The 16,416-nt window shown below is 44.3% G+C and overlaps 1 protein-coding gene across 3 annotated transcripts in view; it reads left to right on the top strand.

The window, feature by feature from the left end:
• Positions 1-16,416, top strand: part of Eogt (EGF domain-specific O-linked N-acetylglucosamine (GlcNAc) transferase) — a 41,469-nt gene that overhangs the window by 5,374 nt on the left and 19,679 nt on the right. For all 3 annotated transcript variants that reach the window (XR_377399.3, XM_006505258.4, NM_175313.5), the window contains 6 exons: positions 627-850; positions 2,071-2,171; positions 3,177-3,285; positions 10,841-10,935; positions 11,728-11,832; positions 14,653-14,759. Coding sequence is in view for 2 of the 3 variants with exons in the window: in XM_006505258.4 (XP_006505321.1) it covers positions 641-850; positions 2,071-2,171; positions 3,177-3,285; positions 10,841-10,935; positions 11,728-11,832; positions 14,653-14,759 (727 nt within the window). In the remaining variant the exon portion in view is untranslated. The remainder of the gene's footprint in view (positions 1-626; positions 851-2,070; positions 2,172-3,176; positions 3,286-10,840; positions 10,936-11,727; positions 11,833-14,652; positions 14,760-16,416) is intronic.

Raw genomic sequence — 16,416 nt, 5'->3', positions numbered from 1 at the left:
CCACACTTGTATACCTTGTTCCTGGTACAGTGCTTGGCACATAGCAAGTGCTCAATAAATATTGGGTGAACAAAGGAACGTGATTTGGTAACATAGCAAAATATGTAGTAATCATACTTAGCAATTTAGCTTTTAAAGGGGGTTTATTTATTTACTGCACCAAACTGCAGACTGAGCACAGGGCCCCATGCATGCTAGGCAGCAACTACCACTGGGCTACATGCCCAACCCTAAAGGGGGTTTTAAGCTACTGTTTTATTCTTTGTGAATTTCACAGTACATCCAATGTATTTCAGATATATTCACTCCCAACAACCTTCAAACTCTATGTCCTAAAGGGAGATGTAGACCTGGCTGGCTTTGAACTCACAGCGATCCTTCTGCCTCTGTCCAAGTGCTGGGATTAGATGTACGCCACCACTCCTGTCTAAAGGGGCGTTCTTTTGTCAAGACAGGGTCTCTCTGTGTAGCTCTGGCTGTCCTGGAACTCATTCTGTAGACCAGGCTGGTCATACTCAAAGTGAGCTTCCTGTTTCTGCCTTCTGCGTGCTGGGATTAAAGGCATGCGCCAGTACCCAGTTTAAAAGGGTCATTCTTAGTGAAGATGTTTTCAATTGGCTCTGTAGGTCTGCAGGTTGCTATGTTAATGCTGCTTGTCTTTGGAGTATTGCTTCATGAAGTCCCACTGAGTGGCCAGGACAAGGCTCATTCTGAGGCTGACGATGCGCCTGGCAAGGCCCTGTATGACTACTCCAGCCTCCGCCTCCCTGCGGAGCACATTCCCTTCTTCTTGCACAATAACAGGCATGTTGCCTCTGTGTGCAGGGAGGATTCCCACTGTCCATATAAGGTAGGTCTCATTTGATTCATACCCTTTCTCTAGTGTTTAGCATGCTATTTTTTTTTTAGTTCATTTTATTACTCGCATCCTCGTATTTTTAAAGTTAATTTTTGAGGTTAGCACACAGAGACAATGATGGCATTGTCATGTGTGTGTTCTCTCTTTCATACAAGAATGTGTTCCATGATGGCATTGTCTTAAGTACGTTCATACCTTGTTCCCATTCATTCAGGGGTTCAGCTTAGGCTGGCTCGTTCAAAATTCTGCTTCATTAGCTATAGCTAAAGCTGGACTTCTGCCTTCACCAGGAGTCTATCACTGTTTTCTTTTCATGGAATATTCCGAAGGGACCAAAATTGTCTTCAACCATAGCCCGCTCACAAGAAGGAAACCTATCATTAAAAACCCCTGAGAAAATTAACTGGTCAGCTTAAGCAACCAGTGGATAGAGTCTGAACAACCGGAAGTTTATGAGACTTCAGGAGGAAAAGAACATTTTCTCAAAGTGAAGAAGGCCACACCTCTCCTTTCTGCCCTTAGGAGGCTCCTTAGCCCTTCCTTTCCGTAGTCACACCTCAGCCTTGGCTCTAATTGAGTGAGACTGTGAGTTTGGAAAGGCCTCAAACAGAGCCCATAAAGACCTCTCCGGAGGCCTTAGAGATCAAAGCGGGGCCATTGTAAGACGCTTCCTTTCCCATGGTGCTGGCACCGGAAGCATATGGAATCTGACCAGCATAGCTCCTGGGCCTTGCAAAAGGGCCCTGGCCTCCAGGCTGGAGAGCTCTGACCTTGCGCTGTTTCTGCTCTTCTTGATTGATGACTGAAGTCACCCAGCTGTCCTTTCCGTGGACTTCTTTTAGTAACAGAAATTCCAAAGAATGTGCTTTTTTTTTCCCCTCCTAGTTACTGATTATAGAATCAGTTTGCTTCCTGAGAGTGACAGAAGACGTTACCTTAAGATATACCTCAGGAAACCCTAATTCAGGTTGTCCTGGCAGGCCAGCTGAAGCCTGGGCTTTGGTTATGGAGCAGGCATGAAGGAGTGAATAAACACAATTGTGGAGACTCTTGAGCCTGCCCCTCTCAGAATGTTATGAGACATGGATATGTACTGTTAGATATATACTGTTAAACATACATGTGAGCGTCCTGTCATGGACAGTCAGAGAGTCTCCTTTAACCATCCGAAGAAATGAGTCTGTTCTAAATGTACACATTTCATGTTCTAGAAACACTTAGAAAATCTAAACTACTGCTGGGGTTATGAGAAGTCCTGCGCACCAGAGTTTAGATTCGGTTCCCCCGTTTGCAGCTATGTCGACTTGGGATGGTAAGTCTCCTTACGGAACCCCCTCCTCACTTCTGAGTTCTTTGAAGTACATCTTGATTGTGCCCTAATGCCCAGCTAGACTCTCAGTAGACAGTAAGACCTGCAGATGCTAATTTGCTTATCCAGGTCATGAATCCAACCCATCTCACAATGGAAGGAGTATCTGTTATTTCGTCTGTCTGGGAGAGAAACATCATCGATTGTAGAACCCCACCCCCACCCCACCCCCATATATGCTAAGAAGATAATAGTATCGGTAGTTTCTTATAGATTCTGAAGGAATAGCCATCCATGCTCAAGGAAAGTCGAATATTCTAGCACATACATGATTTGTTGGGTAAAATGAACAGAGTGAATAATACTTTATTGTCTTCAGGTCCAAATGAACCTAACTTCATATATTTCTGTTGTGCCTTTTTATTATCAAGGAATAGTATGTGAAGAACTCATTTGGAGTTTTATGTACATAGTGATAATTTGTGGGTGTGGGTGTGTGTGGGGGGACCATAATGGCATACTTTAAAAAGTAAAAGTTCACCAGTCATGGTGGCGCATGCCTTTAATCCCAGCACTTGGGAGGCAGAGGCAGGCGAATTTCTGAGTTTGAGGCCAGCCTGGTCTACAGAGTGAGTTCCAGGACAGCCAGGGCTACACAGAGAAACCCTGTCTCAACCCCCCCACCCCCCAAAAGTTCTAGCAACTTAAATCAATAGAAAATCCAAGGCCAGAAAAAAAGAAAGTAGGTGAGGCCGGGGTGGAGTGGAAAGATGGCTTAGCAGTTAAGAGCACTTGTTGCTCATTGTAAAGGTCCTGGGTTGAGTCCTACAAAGTGGTTCACAGACATCAATAATTCCAGTTCCAGGGGATCTGATGCCTTCTGGTGTCTGTAGGCACCAGGCATTCATATGGCGGCACAAACAAACATGCTGGCAAAATGCTAATATACATAAAATAGAATTTAAAAGAAAAGGGAAAAAGTTACAAAATCTCTTTCTTTGCAAATAGGACCGATACTCTGGAGTCAGCCCAGGACATGTTCTGGAGGCAAGCTGACTTTGGATATGCGCGAGAGCGACTGGGAGAGATAAGAACGATCTGCCAGCCAGAGAGAGCAGTGAGTGTCCAGCTGCCTGAATCAGCTTGCTGAGGGTCACTGTTTACTATTGCTTTATTGTTTATCTTGTCACATGAAGACGAGACGGCTCAATGATGCAGAGTCTCTCTGTAGCCCAGCCTGACCGCAGACCTGTAATCTTTCTGCTTCTCCATCTTTGGTACTGGACTAACAGGTGGAGACTCCAAGTGGAGCTGTTACAGTCAGAGCCTGGGCCCTGAACAGCTCTAACAAGCGAGTCGTGTCCCACTTATCATCTGCAGAATGAAAACAGACAAGTACTAGTAAAAAAAAAGTAGAGAAAGAAGAGTTATTCTGTGTGGTTACATTGGGACTCAAGAATAACACTTCACACACACACACACACACACACACACACACACACACACACACACACCCTCTACAAACACTACACACAGCCTATCGTCAGGGTGCTCGGTGAGCTTGAGGTTTAGGTAGAGGGCAATAGGTATGTGTCACACAGCAGTCCCAGTCGGGGGTGGTCCTGTGTGGTCATACACCCACCTTTCTGTTGGCCTCAGACTTTCCTGCAGGGTAGTCTAACAAGTTGTGAAAACTATGGGAAATGTCTTCCTAGGAGAGAAGTTACTACCCCCAACTCCAGCCCTATACCCCCCTTCCCCCCCCCACCCCGAACTCCATCCCCCAATCTCTACCCACATCTCCCAATCTCTACCCCCATCTCCCATCCATGGGCTGGCACCTGGCTTCAACCCTTTCCTTCTCTGGACATGAAATTCCTGAGGAAATGCCAGTTCCTTAGGGACTATTGTTTCAATAATCTGAGAGGCATTGTTCCCAAATAGGTCATTTTGTTTCCTCTGGAAGGCCCGCCCTCCTCTTCACAGATGCATCAGATAGTGATATTTTGAGGCGCTTAAACTATTTTTTAGATTTAGACCTCCCCCGCCCCCGCTGCAGCCCCCCACACATGACAAAGAAGAGAAATTGCATCTTTACAGAGTCTTTGTCCGTTCGTTTGGGACAGGTGCTGTGGCTGCACCATTACTGATCTGTATTTGTTTACTCGTGTGTGCAGTTCAGTTTGAGTGGCGTGGTTAGTACAGCAGGGCAGACCGATTGATATATTTTTCAAGAATGAAAAATAGGGCCCTCAGAAATCACCAACTTCCCCAAGGTTACACAGCCATCTCGTGAAATTATACAATACTTAGAATTGAAAGGGGTGTGTGTGTGTGTGTGTGTGTGTGTGTGTGTGTGTGTGCGCGGGCATGCATATGCAAGCAAATTCTGTCTAAGCTCCTCCCCACAGTTACCTGACAACCGCCAGGTAGGCCTGACCCACTATAAAAGGGGCTGCTTGCCCCCTCCTCTCTCTCTTGCCCTCTTGGTCTCTTCCTCCTTCCTTGCTATTTCCCTGATTCCATTCCCATCTCCCCCCCCACCCCCTCTCTCCCTGCGCTCATGGCCAGCCTCTACTTCTCTGCTCGCTTTTTCTCTGCCTCTACTACTCTCTTAACTCCCCTCCCATGTCCTTAATAAAATCTGTTCTACATTATACCTTTGTGTGGCTGGTCCCTCTGGGGAAGGGATGCCTTGGCATGGGCCTGCTGAGGCACCCCTTCCCCCATACCTCACCACACCTCTATAGAACATAACCCCTCCTCTCTTTATCTTTTTATAAACACATCAGTGTATGTGGTGTGTGTGTGTGTGTATGCATGCCTGCATGAATGTGTGTGTGTGTGTGTCCAGTGGGTAGGACACATACACTGCCAGGGAAGTAGTTTTTAAGTAGTAGATATGAAGATAGGTCTTTGCCTACAGAGTTCAGATCCTGACCCTTGGATAAGGTCTTCAGCCTGTGGCACAAGTCTTATTCTTCAGCCTTAAAGCCAGGCTATCTTTGCAGCATGCGGTTCTGTGTATAAAAATTCTCAACACAGGACCTGGCTGAGGGCCTGAGTTGAAATTCCCAGTATACACACAACAAACAAACAAACAAACCTGGATGTGGCCATTCATAGGTCTGTAACCCAGTATTGTGGAATGCAGAGGACTGCTGGAGCTTGCTGGGTGCCAGCCTCACTCCAGGTTTAGTGAGAGACCCTGTCTCAAGGATACAGACAGAGAGTGATAGAGCAGGACATGGTGTGTCCTCCTCTGGCTTCTCTGTAGGTGTGTGCAAGGGGACATGACCCCCCACACATGTGCATACCACACACCCACCAAACTAAGTATATGCTCTGTAGTGCTCTTGGAGGGCACCGTCTTTGGGGCTTTTGTCAGTTGTACCAAAGGGGATGAAGGCTACAGTTAGGAGTCAGAGCCACAGGCAGCTGTGATAGTTGTTTTAGCTCATTTGACTTCAGTCTAGCTTCTCCTGTTGGAAGACTCTCTCTCTCTCTCTGTGTGTGTGTGTGTGTGTGTGTGTGTGTGTGTGTGTGTGTGTGTGTGTGACTCCACCTTGCATAGCTGTCTCATGGTAGTTTCTGGAGGGCTTTCCTGGACATCATGTGCCTTGCTATGTAACTTGCCATCAGCATGTGACTCCTTCCCTTAGTTCTTTGAGATGCTATGACAAAGTACTGTAGATGAGAAGAGTAGAGACTAGAGACTAGAGATCCAAGTTCAAGGTGCCAGCACAGCTGGGTTCTGTGGAGACCCTTCCTCCAGATTACAGACAGCTGGCTGTCCTTGGATCAGTATGGGGTAGAAAAAAGGAAGATCTCTTTGTGGTCTCCTTTAGAATGGTCCCGTGTTAGTGAGTCTTCCTGCTGTAGTCCACAAAGTAACTGACAAGAAGCAGCTACATTTATTTTGGCTCACAGTTTGCAGGGATTCAGTCTATCAGAGCCAGGAAGGCATGGACTCAGAAGCTTGTGACCATGTTGCTGCAGCTTTCAGGAAGCAGAGCTGGGGGTGGTGGTGGTGGTGGACAGTGCTATCAAGTCTCTGGATGTCTCTGACTGCCAGCAGTATAAATAATGACACAAGACTTCTAAATAGTTTAAAGCTTAGGCCTTTTACTTGGCAGTCTCCCCACTAGCTCATCTAACTTAACCTGGCTATCTTGCCCACGACCAGCGATGTGGCTAGCTCTATACCTTTCTCTGCTCTGCTTTGGTCTATCTGGTCCCCCTCTGTGTCTGCTCTTGAATCATCCCCACCCCCTTATTCTCCTAACATGTGTCTGTCTGTCTGTCTGTCTATCTATGAAATTCCGCCCCTATTTTCTGCCCAGCTATTGGACACTAGCTCTTTATTAACAACCAATCAGCATCGAGATAATCCCTGATCCAATTCTAGATTGCCTTTAGGCAGGTGAGTAAGGAAGTATATTTAGGAGTTGGAGAGATGGCTCAGTCGTTAAGAGCACTGACTGCTCTTCCAGAGGTCCTGAGTTCATTTCTGAGCAACCATGTGGTGGCTCACAACCATCTGTGATGGGATCCGATGCCCTCTTCTAGTGTGTTTGAAGACAGCTACAGTATACTCATATACATAAAAAATAAATACATTTTTAAAAAGGAAGTATATTTAGAAAATAGAAAACTCTGGTGATGAGATATAGAAATGACAATACCAAAATCCTGCCAGTATTTAGCTGTCTACCAGTATAGAAGTAACTACTGAAAATACAGAGACACACCTTCATACAAACTAAGAAACATCATTCCCACAATCTATCCCTCCCATGAGTCTTCATCTCCTATAGGTTCCACAGTTTTCTCAAACGGCAACCAGTGGTTCACATATGAAGTCTGTAGGGGACATTTCATCGTCAAACCAGAGCAGGTACTAATAGTTATGAAGACTCCCTCCCATAACCTCAAAGTGTTCCGCTACCTACTACCCTCACACTGACAGCTGGGATTGATGATCGATTAATCTTTACATTTAGTTTTAATTTTTTATTTATTGATTGATTGATTATGTGTGTGCATGGCGTGTGAGGTCACTTGCAGGAGTGAGTTCTCTCCTTCCGCCATGACGGTTTTCTCTGTCTTTCTTTTTTTTTTTTTTTTTTTTTTTTTTTCCATTTTTTATTAGGTATTTCGCTCATTTACATTTGCAATGCTATACCAAAAGTCCCCCATAGCCACCCACCCCTTCTCCCCTACCCACCCACTCCCCTTTTATGGCCCTGGCGTTCCCCTGTACTGGGGCATATAAAGTTTGCGTGTCCAATGGGCCTCTCTTTCCAGTGATGGCCGACTAGGCCATCTTTTGATGCATATGCAGCTAGAGTCAAGAGCTCCGGGGTACTGGTTAGTTCATAATGTTGTTCCACCTATAGGGTTGCAGATCCCTTTAGCTTCTTTGGTACTTTCTCTAGCTCCTTCATTGGGGGCCATGTGATCCATCCAATAGCCGACTGTGAGCATCCACTTCTATGTTTGCTAGGCCCAGGCATACTCTGACAAGAGACAGCTATATCAGGGTCCTTTCAGCATAATCTTGCTAGTGTATGCAATGGTGTCCGCATTTGGAAGCTGATTATGGGATGGATCCCCGGATATGGTAGTGTCTACATGGTCCATCCTTTTATCTCAACTCCAAACTTTGTCTCTGTAACTCCTTCCAAGGGTGTTTTGCTCCCACTTCTAAGGAGGGGCATAGTGTTCACACTTCAGTCTTCATTTTTCTTGAGTTTCATGTGTTTAGGAAATTGTATCTTATATCTTGGGTATCTTAGGTTTTGGGCTAATATCCACTTATCAGTGAGTACATATTGTGTGAGTTCCTTTGTGAATGTGTTACCTCACTCAGGATGATGCCCTCCAGGTCCATCCATTTGGCCAGGAATTTCATAAATTCATTCTTTTTAATAGCTGAGTAGTACTCCATTGTGTAGATGTACCACATCTTCTGTATCCATTCCTCTGTTGAGGGGCATCTGGGTTCCTTCCAGCTTCTGGCTATTATAAATAAGGCTGCTATGAACATAGTGGAGCATGTGTCCTTCTTACCAGTTGGGGCATCTTCTGGATATATGCCCAGGAGAGGTATTGCTGGATCCTCCGGTAGTACTATATCCAGTTTTCTGAGGAACCGCCAGACTGATCTCCAGAGTGGTTGTACAAGCCTGCAATCCCACCAACAATGGAGGAGTGTTCCTCTTTCTCCACATCCTCGCCAGCATCTGCTGTCACCTGAATTTTTGATCTTAGCCATTCTGACTGGTGTGAGGTGGAATCTCAGGGTTGTTTTGATTTGCATTTCCCTGATGATTAAGGATGTTGAGCATTTTTTCAGGTGCTTCTCTGCCATTCGGTATTCCTCAGGTGAGAATTCTTTGTTCAGTTCTGAGCCCCATTTTTTAATGGGGTGATTTGATTTTCTGAAGTCCACCTTCTTGAGTTCTTTATATATGTTGGATATTAGTCCCCTATCTGATTTAGGATAGGTAAAGATCCTTTCCCAATCTGTTGGTGGTCTTTTTGTCCTATTGACGGTGTCTTTTGCCTTGCAGAAACTTTGGAGTTTCATTAGGTCCCATTTGTCAATTCTCGATCTTACAGAGCAAGCCATTGCTGTTCTGTTCAGGAATCTTTCCCCTGTACCCATATCTTCAAGGCTTTTCCCCACTTTCTCCTCTATAAGTTTCAGTGTCTCTGGTTTTATGTGAAGTTCCTTGATCCACTTAGATTTGACCTTAGTACAAGGAGATAAGTATGGATCGATTCGCATTCTTCTACATGATAACAACCAGTTGTGCCAGCACCAATTGTTGAAAATGCTGTCTTTCTTCCACTGGATGGTTTTAGCTCCCTTGTCGAAGATCAAGTGACCATAGGTGTGTGGGTTCATTTCTGGGTCTTCAATTCTATTCCATTGGTCTACTTGTCTGTCTCTATACCAGTACCATGCAGTTTTTATCACAATTGCCCTGTAGTAAAGCTTTAGGTCAGGCATGGTGATTCCACCAGAGGTTCTTTTATCCTTTTCTCTGTCTTTCTTCATGTCTCCAGGCTTTGGCTTCAAGCACCTTTACCCCTAGAGCCATCTCACCATGCAAGCCTTAGGGTTCAGCATGAACTAACTTTTCTTCAGGGATGCAAGCATTCAGTTCACTGTCATCTTTTACTGACTCGATTCCCAGACACTAACCAGGTTAAGATTCCAGCCCCTCACTCACTGCACATTTTAGGGGAAAAAATTAAATGGGGTTTAATCCCCAAAGCCCCGAGCCCTAACGTGCCTTCTTTTTCAGTACATTCTAGCTTGGTTGCAGCAGAAGCAGGTGGTGGTGGCTGTTGACGTCTCATCTGCTTTCACTGTTGACACGGGGTCCTGCACAGTTTATGGGCTCACTTGCTGGAGCGCCTCACACTTGTCTCGGCAAGCTGTTTGTTCAGACTTGCCTTTGGGTGTCTCTTACCCTGCAGCCTTCCTTGCTTCCTTTGGCTCCTCTTTAGAGAAGGCTTTTCTTCTTCTTCTTCTTCTTCTTCTTCTTCTTCTTCTTCTTCTTCTTCTTCTTCTTCTTCTTCTTCTTCTTCTTCTTCTTCTTCTTCTTCTCCTTCTCCTCCTCCTCCTCCTCCTCCTCCTCCTCCTCCTCCTCCTCCTCCTCCTCCTTCCTTCTCCTCCTTTCTCCTTCTTCTTTCTCCTCCTCCTCCTCCTCCTCCTCCTCCTCCTCCTCCTCCTCCTTCCTTCTCCTCCTTTCTCCTTCTTCTTTCTCCTCCTCCTCCTCCTCCTCCTCCTCCTTCTTCTGTAGTTAGGGGTAGAAATGGTTCTTAGAAATTTTTCTTTTCTTTTCTTTTTTGGTGGGAGGTGGAGACTGCAGTGAATCATGTATATAGTTCTTGGTTTTAAAACCTGAGGGTGGATGAGATGACTTTGTGGGTAAAGGCACTTGCTTCCAAGCCTGATAACCTGAGTTCAGTCCCTGGCATTTGTGTAGTAGAAAGAATGAACTGACTCTTGCAAGTTGTCCTCTGATCTCTGCAGGTGTGAAGAGGCACATGCATACATGCATATAAACATGTTCATTTAAAGCTTTTTTTTTTGTCTGAATGAAGCAGTGTTTGGTGATACTTGTCTGTGTTCCCAGGACATGGAGGCTGAAGCAGGAGGAAAATTCAGAGTTTGAGGTTAGGCCGAGCTACATAATGAGATCCTGCCATATATATGCATATATGCATACATATATACATGTCACTTCAAATATACATAATGTGTGTGTATATATATATGTGTATATATATATATATATATATATAGTAGTATATAGAAAAAACAGGGTCTCACTATGTAGCTCAGGCTAGCCTCAAATATTTGTGTGTGTGTGTCTGTGTGTGTGTCTGTGTGTGTGTATATATACATGTGTGTATGTAAGATGTGTATTTAAAGTGATAAATTAGAGGATTTGGGAAATCTTCTTAGTAAGCTAAATGCTTGGAGACCTGCAGAAGGACCCTTGACAGATCTTGGAAAGGAGAAAACAGCCCAGGAGCAGTGGAGGCCTCGCTCTGCTTAGGGTCACACCGCTGCTGTCAGCGCGGCCAGCTCAGTGAGGCCCCAGTGCTGATCCGGTTCCCCCCTGACTGTTCTCCTCTCGCTTGTATTTCAGAGCGACTCAAGTCTGGTTTGCTCCCGTTACCTTCAGTATTGTAGAGCTACTGGTCTATACCTGGACTTAAGAAACATCAAGAGAAACCACGACAGGTACTTACATGTGGTCCCCATTAAAGCTGATGGCACTCTGAAATGTGCCCAGGTGCAGGGCTCTGTCTTGGGTTTGTCTTGTAGTAAAATAGTTGAAGGATTACAGAGTGGGTGAGGAGTGGGTGACCCGGGTCCTTCACCTGATGATCATATTGTTGATTTGGGGCATGGATATATTGGGTTCCTTAGAAGAGATGTTTAAGGTAAATTATGCAGCATGTGTTTGTAAGTTAAATTCCAAAGAGGGGCTTGGGGGTGTGGTTCTGTTGTAGGGCGCCTGTCCCGTACAAACCAGGCATGGTGGGTGATATGTGCTTGCAATCCTGGCTTCCAGAAGGTGGAGGCGGAGGATAAAGAGGCTCATGGTCCTCTTTTGCTGCAGAGAGAGTTTAAAATTACCCTGGGTTACATGAGACCCTGACTCAAAATAAAGCAAGATGAAATAAAATAAATCCACTGGCTGGAGACCTGGCTCAGCCACTAAGAGTACTAGATGTTTTTGCAGAAGAGCTGGGTTTGGTTCCCAGCACCCACATGGAAGTTCACAGCCATCCATGACTCCAGTTCCAGGGTACCCCACCTGATGTCCTCTTCTGGTCTCCAGGGGCACCAGGCAGGCACACGGAACACAGACATCCATGGAGGCAAAACACCTGTACACATGAAAAGAAAATAAATACATCTTTAAAAAAACATCTGTTGAAAATGTTGTTAGGAAATTAGTTTCAATCCAGCAACTTGAGTCATGAGAACATTTTCCAGCTCTTTCTTTCTTTCTTTTTAATTCACTAGATTCAAGGAAGATTTTCTTCAGGGTGGTGAAATTGGTGGATACTGTAAACTTGACAGTCATGCACTGGTGTCTGAAGGGCAGCGTAAAAGTCCCCTGCAGTCTTGGTAACGTGATTTTGTTTCCTAAAAATATGTCTCTAAAGTAGTTGTGTTTGTTTTGGTGTTTATAGATTTTATTTTTTTTTAAATTATTTTATGTATATTAGCACACTGTAGCTGTCTTTAGACACATGAGAAGAGGCTATAGAATCCCATTACAGATGGTTGTGAGCCACCACGTAGTTGCTAGGAATTGAACTCAGGACCTCTGGAAGAGCAGTCAGTGCTTGTAACCGCTGAGCCATCTCTCCAGCCCCTATGCTCATTGATTTTGGGTGGGACTGTAGAATGGATATAAAGTTTCCTGATGTGTGCAGGCTTCTGAGGAGTGGTGGGTGGAGATGGACTCCTCAGTTTAATTGGAACGGAATATTAGTCTATGAAAATTTTACAAAGAGGGTATTAGAATCTGCTGTTCGTAAATGAAAGAACAGGCATTTGACTTGATCTATTATTAACTCCCAATTTCTGTATGTGTTTTAGGAAACACGTTTTGTAAGTGTGCTATCCCTCCCGCAGGTATGGAGTGTGGTTAATGAGAAAGTGAGCCCACCCATGGAACTTTTGTTCAGAGCATTGCTAACACCCTAGGCACGCCCACTGGCCTCACCCCACCTTCTCTCTGAAGCTACCCAAACTCTTAACATCATTGATGAGATTTTGAACTTTAAAACTTTATTGTAAAACCATTTGAGGCTCATGGAAATTTAAACAACATGCAGGAGTTCCCATTGGTCCATTCTCTGCTCCAGCTTCCTGGAATGATAAACGTTTTATTTAACTATAGCGCTGTTACCCAAGCCAGGGAACAGTCATTATTAGAGTCTTATTAACCACACGCCTATGAGTTTCTCCCATGCTTATACACTTATTTTTTTTCCAAATTCATACTTTAGAAAATGTATATCCCATGTCTAGGGACATGTGACCACCATCCTATTTAGGATGCAAAATTCATGGGAGCCCATATAATTTCATTATAATTACATGGGCTACTCTTGTATAAAGTTAATTTCTCAGGTCATTCATGATGAGCAAAATATTAGCAATAATAATCTAATCTTCCCTCATATGGTAGTGGTCAGTTTGCTATGTGGTTTACCCAGGGCCTTCACTGGTTGTTACAGAGAGCCATGCCTTCTGTTCTACAAGGCACTTTCATTCCTAGTTCATGTTGGGGTCTGATTCTCTATTATAGCTCCTCAGGGCCTAACTGTATTGTTTATCGCTGGGTAACACATTAATCTAAACTATGCCCTAGGGCATAGTTTATATTCATTATTTATTGCTGTTACAAATTATTCTAAAGTAGAGCAAATGACATTTAGTAGCATAGCCTGTTCTGATGTCAGAGTGAGAGCAGCTCAGCAGGGCCTCAAGAGGCTTCAGTCAGGCTGTGGGGTTTGGTGGGGCTATCACTCTCCCTACGCCAAGCTTGGGCTGATCTCTGAGCCTCGGTGTCTGTCTGACTATGGACCAGAGGATTCGGTTATCACCAGATGGGTCTCTTGCTAGTGCCACTCACACACAGCATGGTGGCCATGGCTTCCTCCGAGCATAAGTGTGTATATTCTGTAGTGCTGTGTAACCTGACTTCAGCAGTGACATGCTATTGTGTCCTGTTGGTTAGAAGTAAGCCATTGAGTTACGACCATATTCAGAGGGACGGAGGCATTAATCTCCACTTCTTTTCTTTCTTCTTAAAAAAAGGTTCTTGTTTTTGTTTTTGAAACAAGATCTTGCTATATAATCCCAGGATGACCAAGAATTTATGATCCCCCTGCCTCAGCTTCCTGAGTGCTGGGATTACAGATGTGGGCTATTATATTTATCTCACTTTTGAAAGGGCGAAGTTGTGTAGCTGAGGTGATGGCTCAGTGCTTGCGCCTGAAACATGAGGACCTGAGTTTCAATTCTCAATATTAATTACATAAAGTAATCCTAGCACAGTGGTGCACGCCTTGATGGCTCACTGTCCAGTCAGTCTGACTGAGCCTGCAAGGTCCAGGTTCAGAGAGAGACCCTGTCTACAAACAGTAAGGTGGAATGTGATTGAAGAAGACATCCTAGCACTAAACTCTGGCATCTGTGAGATGCAAGGAGAGCTCATTTGAAAGAGCCAGAGGGAGGAAAGGTATGGAAGGAGGGAGGGAGGGAAGGATAGATGAAGAGAAGGAGGGAGGGAGGAGGGAGATTCAGGAATGTGTTTTCCAAACGGCCATGGTGTTTTTACACTGTGCTGTGAACGATTCTGTTTGATATACTCCACATGACCTGTGATCTCACAGATGGCTGCGGTGACCTTTACTCAGAGCCATAGACATTCCTCTTCACGTGCTGGTGTCTGCCATTTGTCTGGCTTCCACAGATGTGCCCTAGTCCCAGGGAAGCTTTTCTGTCTTCTGCCCTTATGAGGCTTTAGGTCATTTTGGAATATGATCTTTCTCACAATCCAAGAAGTCTCTGGGCAAGTTCCTATGGCCCCATCTTTTCCTTTAAGCCCCCAAATGACAGCACACCTTGTTGAATCTCTATTAATACATCAGGGTTTTTTTGTTTTTGTTTTTGTTTTTCATTTTGTGACGGCTTCCCAATTGAACTGTCTGATCTGACATGTTAGCCTGAAATTTGAAATCATTTTTGCTCCTGTCTCAACATTAAACTGGGGTTTAGAGCCAATAATGTTAGCAAATTAAGGAAGGTGCTCTGTGGGACTGTCTTGTACTAGAACTAAAATCTGCCTCATGAACAGGTCCCAGGTTATGGTGTTGCAACAGAACGTTTGGAAGAATCACTTTTAAATTATCTCACAATTCACAATTCCAGGTTTGCTGAGCTACAAGGCTACACGCAGCTCAATTTCAGGCCTATAGAAGATGCTAAATGTGACATCGTTGTTGAAAAACCAACGTATTTCATGAAATTAGATGCAGGTGAGAAATGACTTTGTATTTTACTTGTGTATTGATTGATATGTCTGTTTTTTAAAGATTCCTTTTGTTTTTATTTTATGTGTGTGCATATTTTTTCTGCATGCATGTCTGTGCTCCACATTCATGTGCTCGTGGAGGCCAGAAGAGGGCGCTGGATCCTCCTTTCTGATAGTGAGCTGCGATTTGCATGAACTGACCCAGGCCCTCAGCAATAACAGGCAGTGCTCTCAGCCACTGAGCTGTCTCCTTTGCCCCACATCTATTTCTTGACATGCTTGCAGTAGTTTTCTGTGAATGTGCTGAAAGTGGTGCAATAAGCACTGACTGTCTTTTTTGCTTCCTCTTCTAAGGTGGATGAACTGGCTACGACTTCTGTATTCATTATTATTATTATTATTATTATTATTATTATGTCAGGGTTTGGTGTCTGCAGATGGGATGGATGCCAAGGTGGGGCGGTCTCTGGACAGCCTTTCCTTCAGTCTCTGCTCCATTTTTTTGTTTTGTTTTGTTTTTTTGTTTGTTTTGTTTTGTTTTGTTTTGTCCCTGTGTTTCCTTTAGACAGGAACAATACTCGGTTAAAGATTTTGAGACAGGTGGATGGCCCCATCCCTCAACTGGGGGCCATATCTATCTACCCGGAGGTAGTCTCTTCAGGATCTATCTACCTGCTGTTGGGTGTTTTGGCTAATGTCATCCTCACTAGGTCCTGGGAGCCTATCGAATCCCTGGCATCTGGGACTTTCTAGTGGTTCCCCCCTCCCCTGCATATTTCTATTCATTCTCCTAGCCTTCTGGATCTCTTTCTCTCCTGTCCCTTCCCATACTTGATCCCATCCCCCCTTTTCTCTCCCCCTTCTCTCCCCACTTAGGTCCTTCCCTCCCTTTGCCTCCAATGATTATTTTCTTCCCCCTTCTAAGTGAGATTGAAGCAGCCATACTTTGGCCTTTCTTCTTGTTAAGCTTCCTATGATCTATGAGTTGTATCCTGGGAGTTCTGAGCTTTTGGACTAATCCACTTATCAGTGAGTACATACCATGTACTTCCTCATTGCTGGTGGGATTGCAAGCTGGGACAACCACTTTGGAAATCAATCTGGCGGTTCCTCAGAAAATTGGAAATAGTGCTACCTGAAGACCCAGCTATACCACTATTGGGCATATACCCAAAAGATGCTCCAACATATAACAAGGACACATGTTCCACCGTGTTCATAGCAGCCTTATTTATAATAGCCAGAAGCTGGAAACAATCCAGATGTCTCTCAACAGAAGAATTTATACAGAAAATGGATACAGAAAATTCCATTATGTACATTTATACAATGGACTACTACTCAGCTATTAAAAATGACAACTTCATGAAATTTGCTGGCAAATGGATGAAACTAGAAAATATCATCCTGAGTGAGGTAATCAAAATTCCAACTCAATTCCTCATAGATATAGAATGAGAAATTCTCAACTTCATCTGGAATAGTAAAAACCCAGGATAGTGAAAACAATTCTCAACAGTAGAAGAATTTCTGGGGGAATCACCATCCCTGACCTCAAGCTGTACTACAGAGCAATAGTGATAAAAAACCATATGATGTTGGTACAGGGACAGGCAGGTAGATCAGAGGAACAGAATTGAAGACTCAGAAATAAACCCACA

The sequence above is a fragment of the Mus musculus genome, chromosome 6 (assembly GCF_000001635.26).
Source record: "Mus musculus strain C57BL/6J chromosome 6, GRCm38.p6 C57BL/6J".
NCBI lineage: Eukaryota > Metazoa > Chordata > Mammalia > Rodentia > Muridae > Mus > Mus musculus.
Note: the sequence above shows the minus strand (reverse complement) of the source record. Positions and strands in the feature narration are given on the sequence as shown.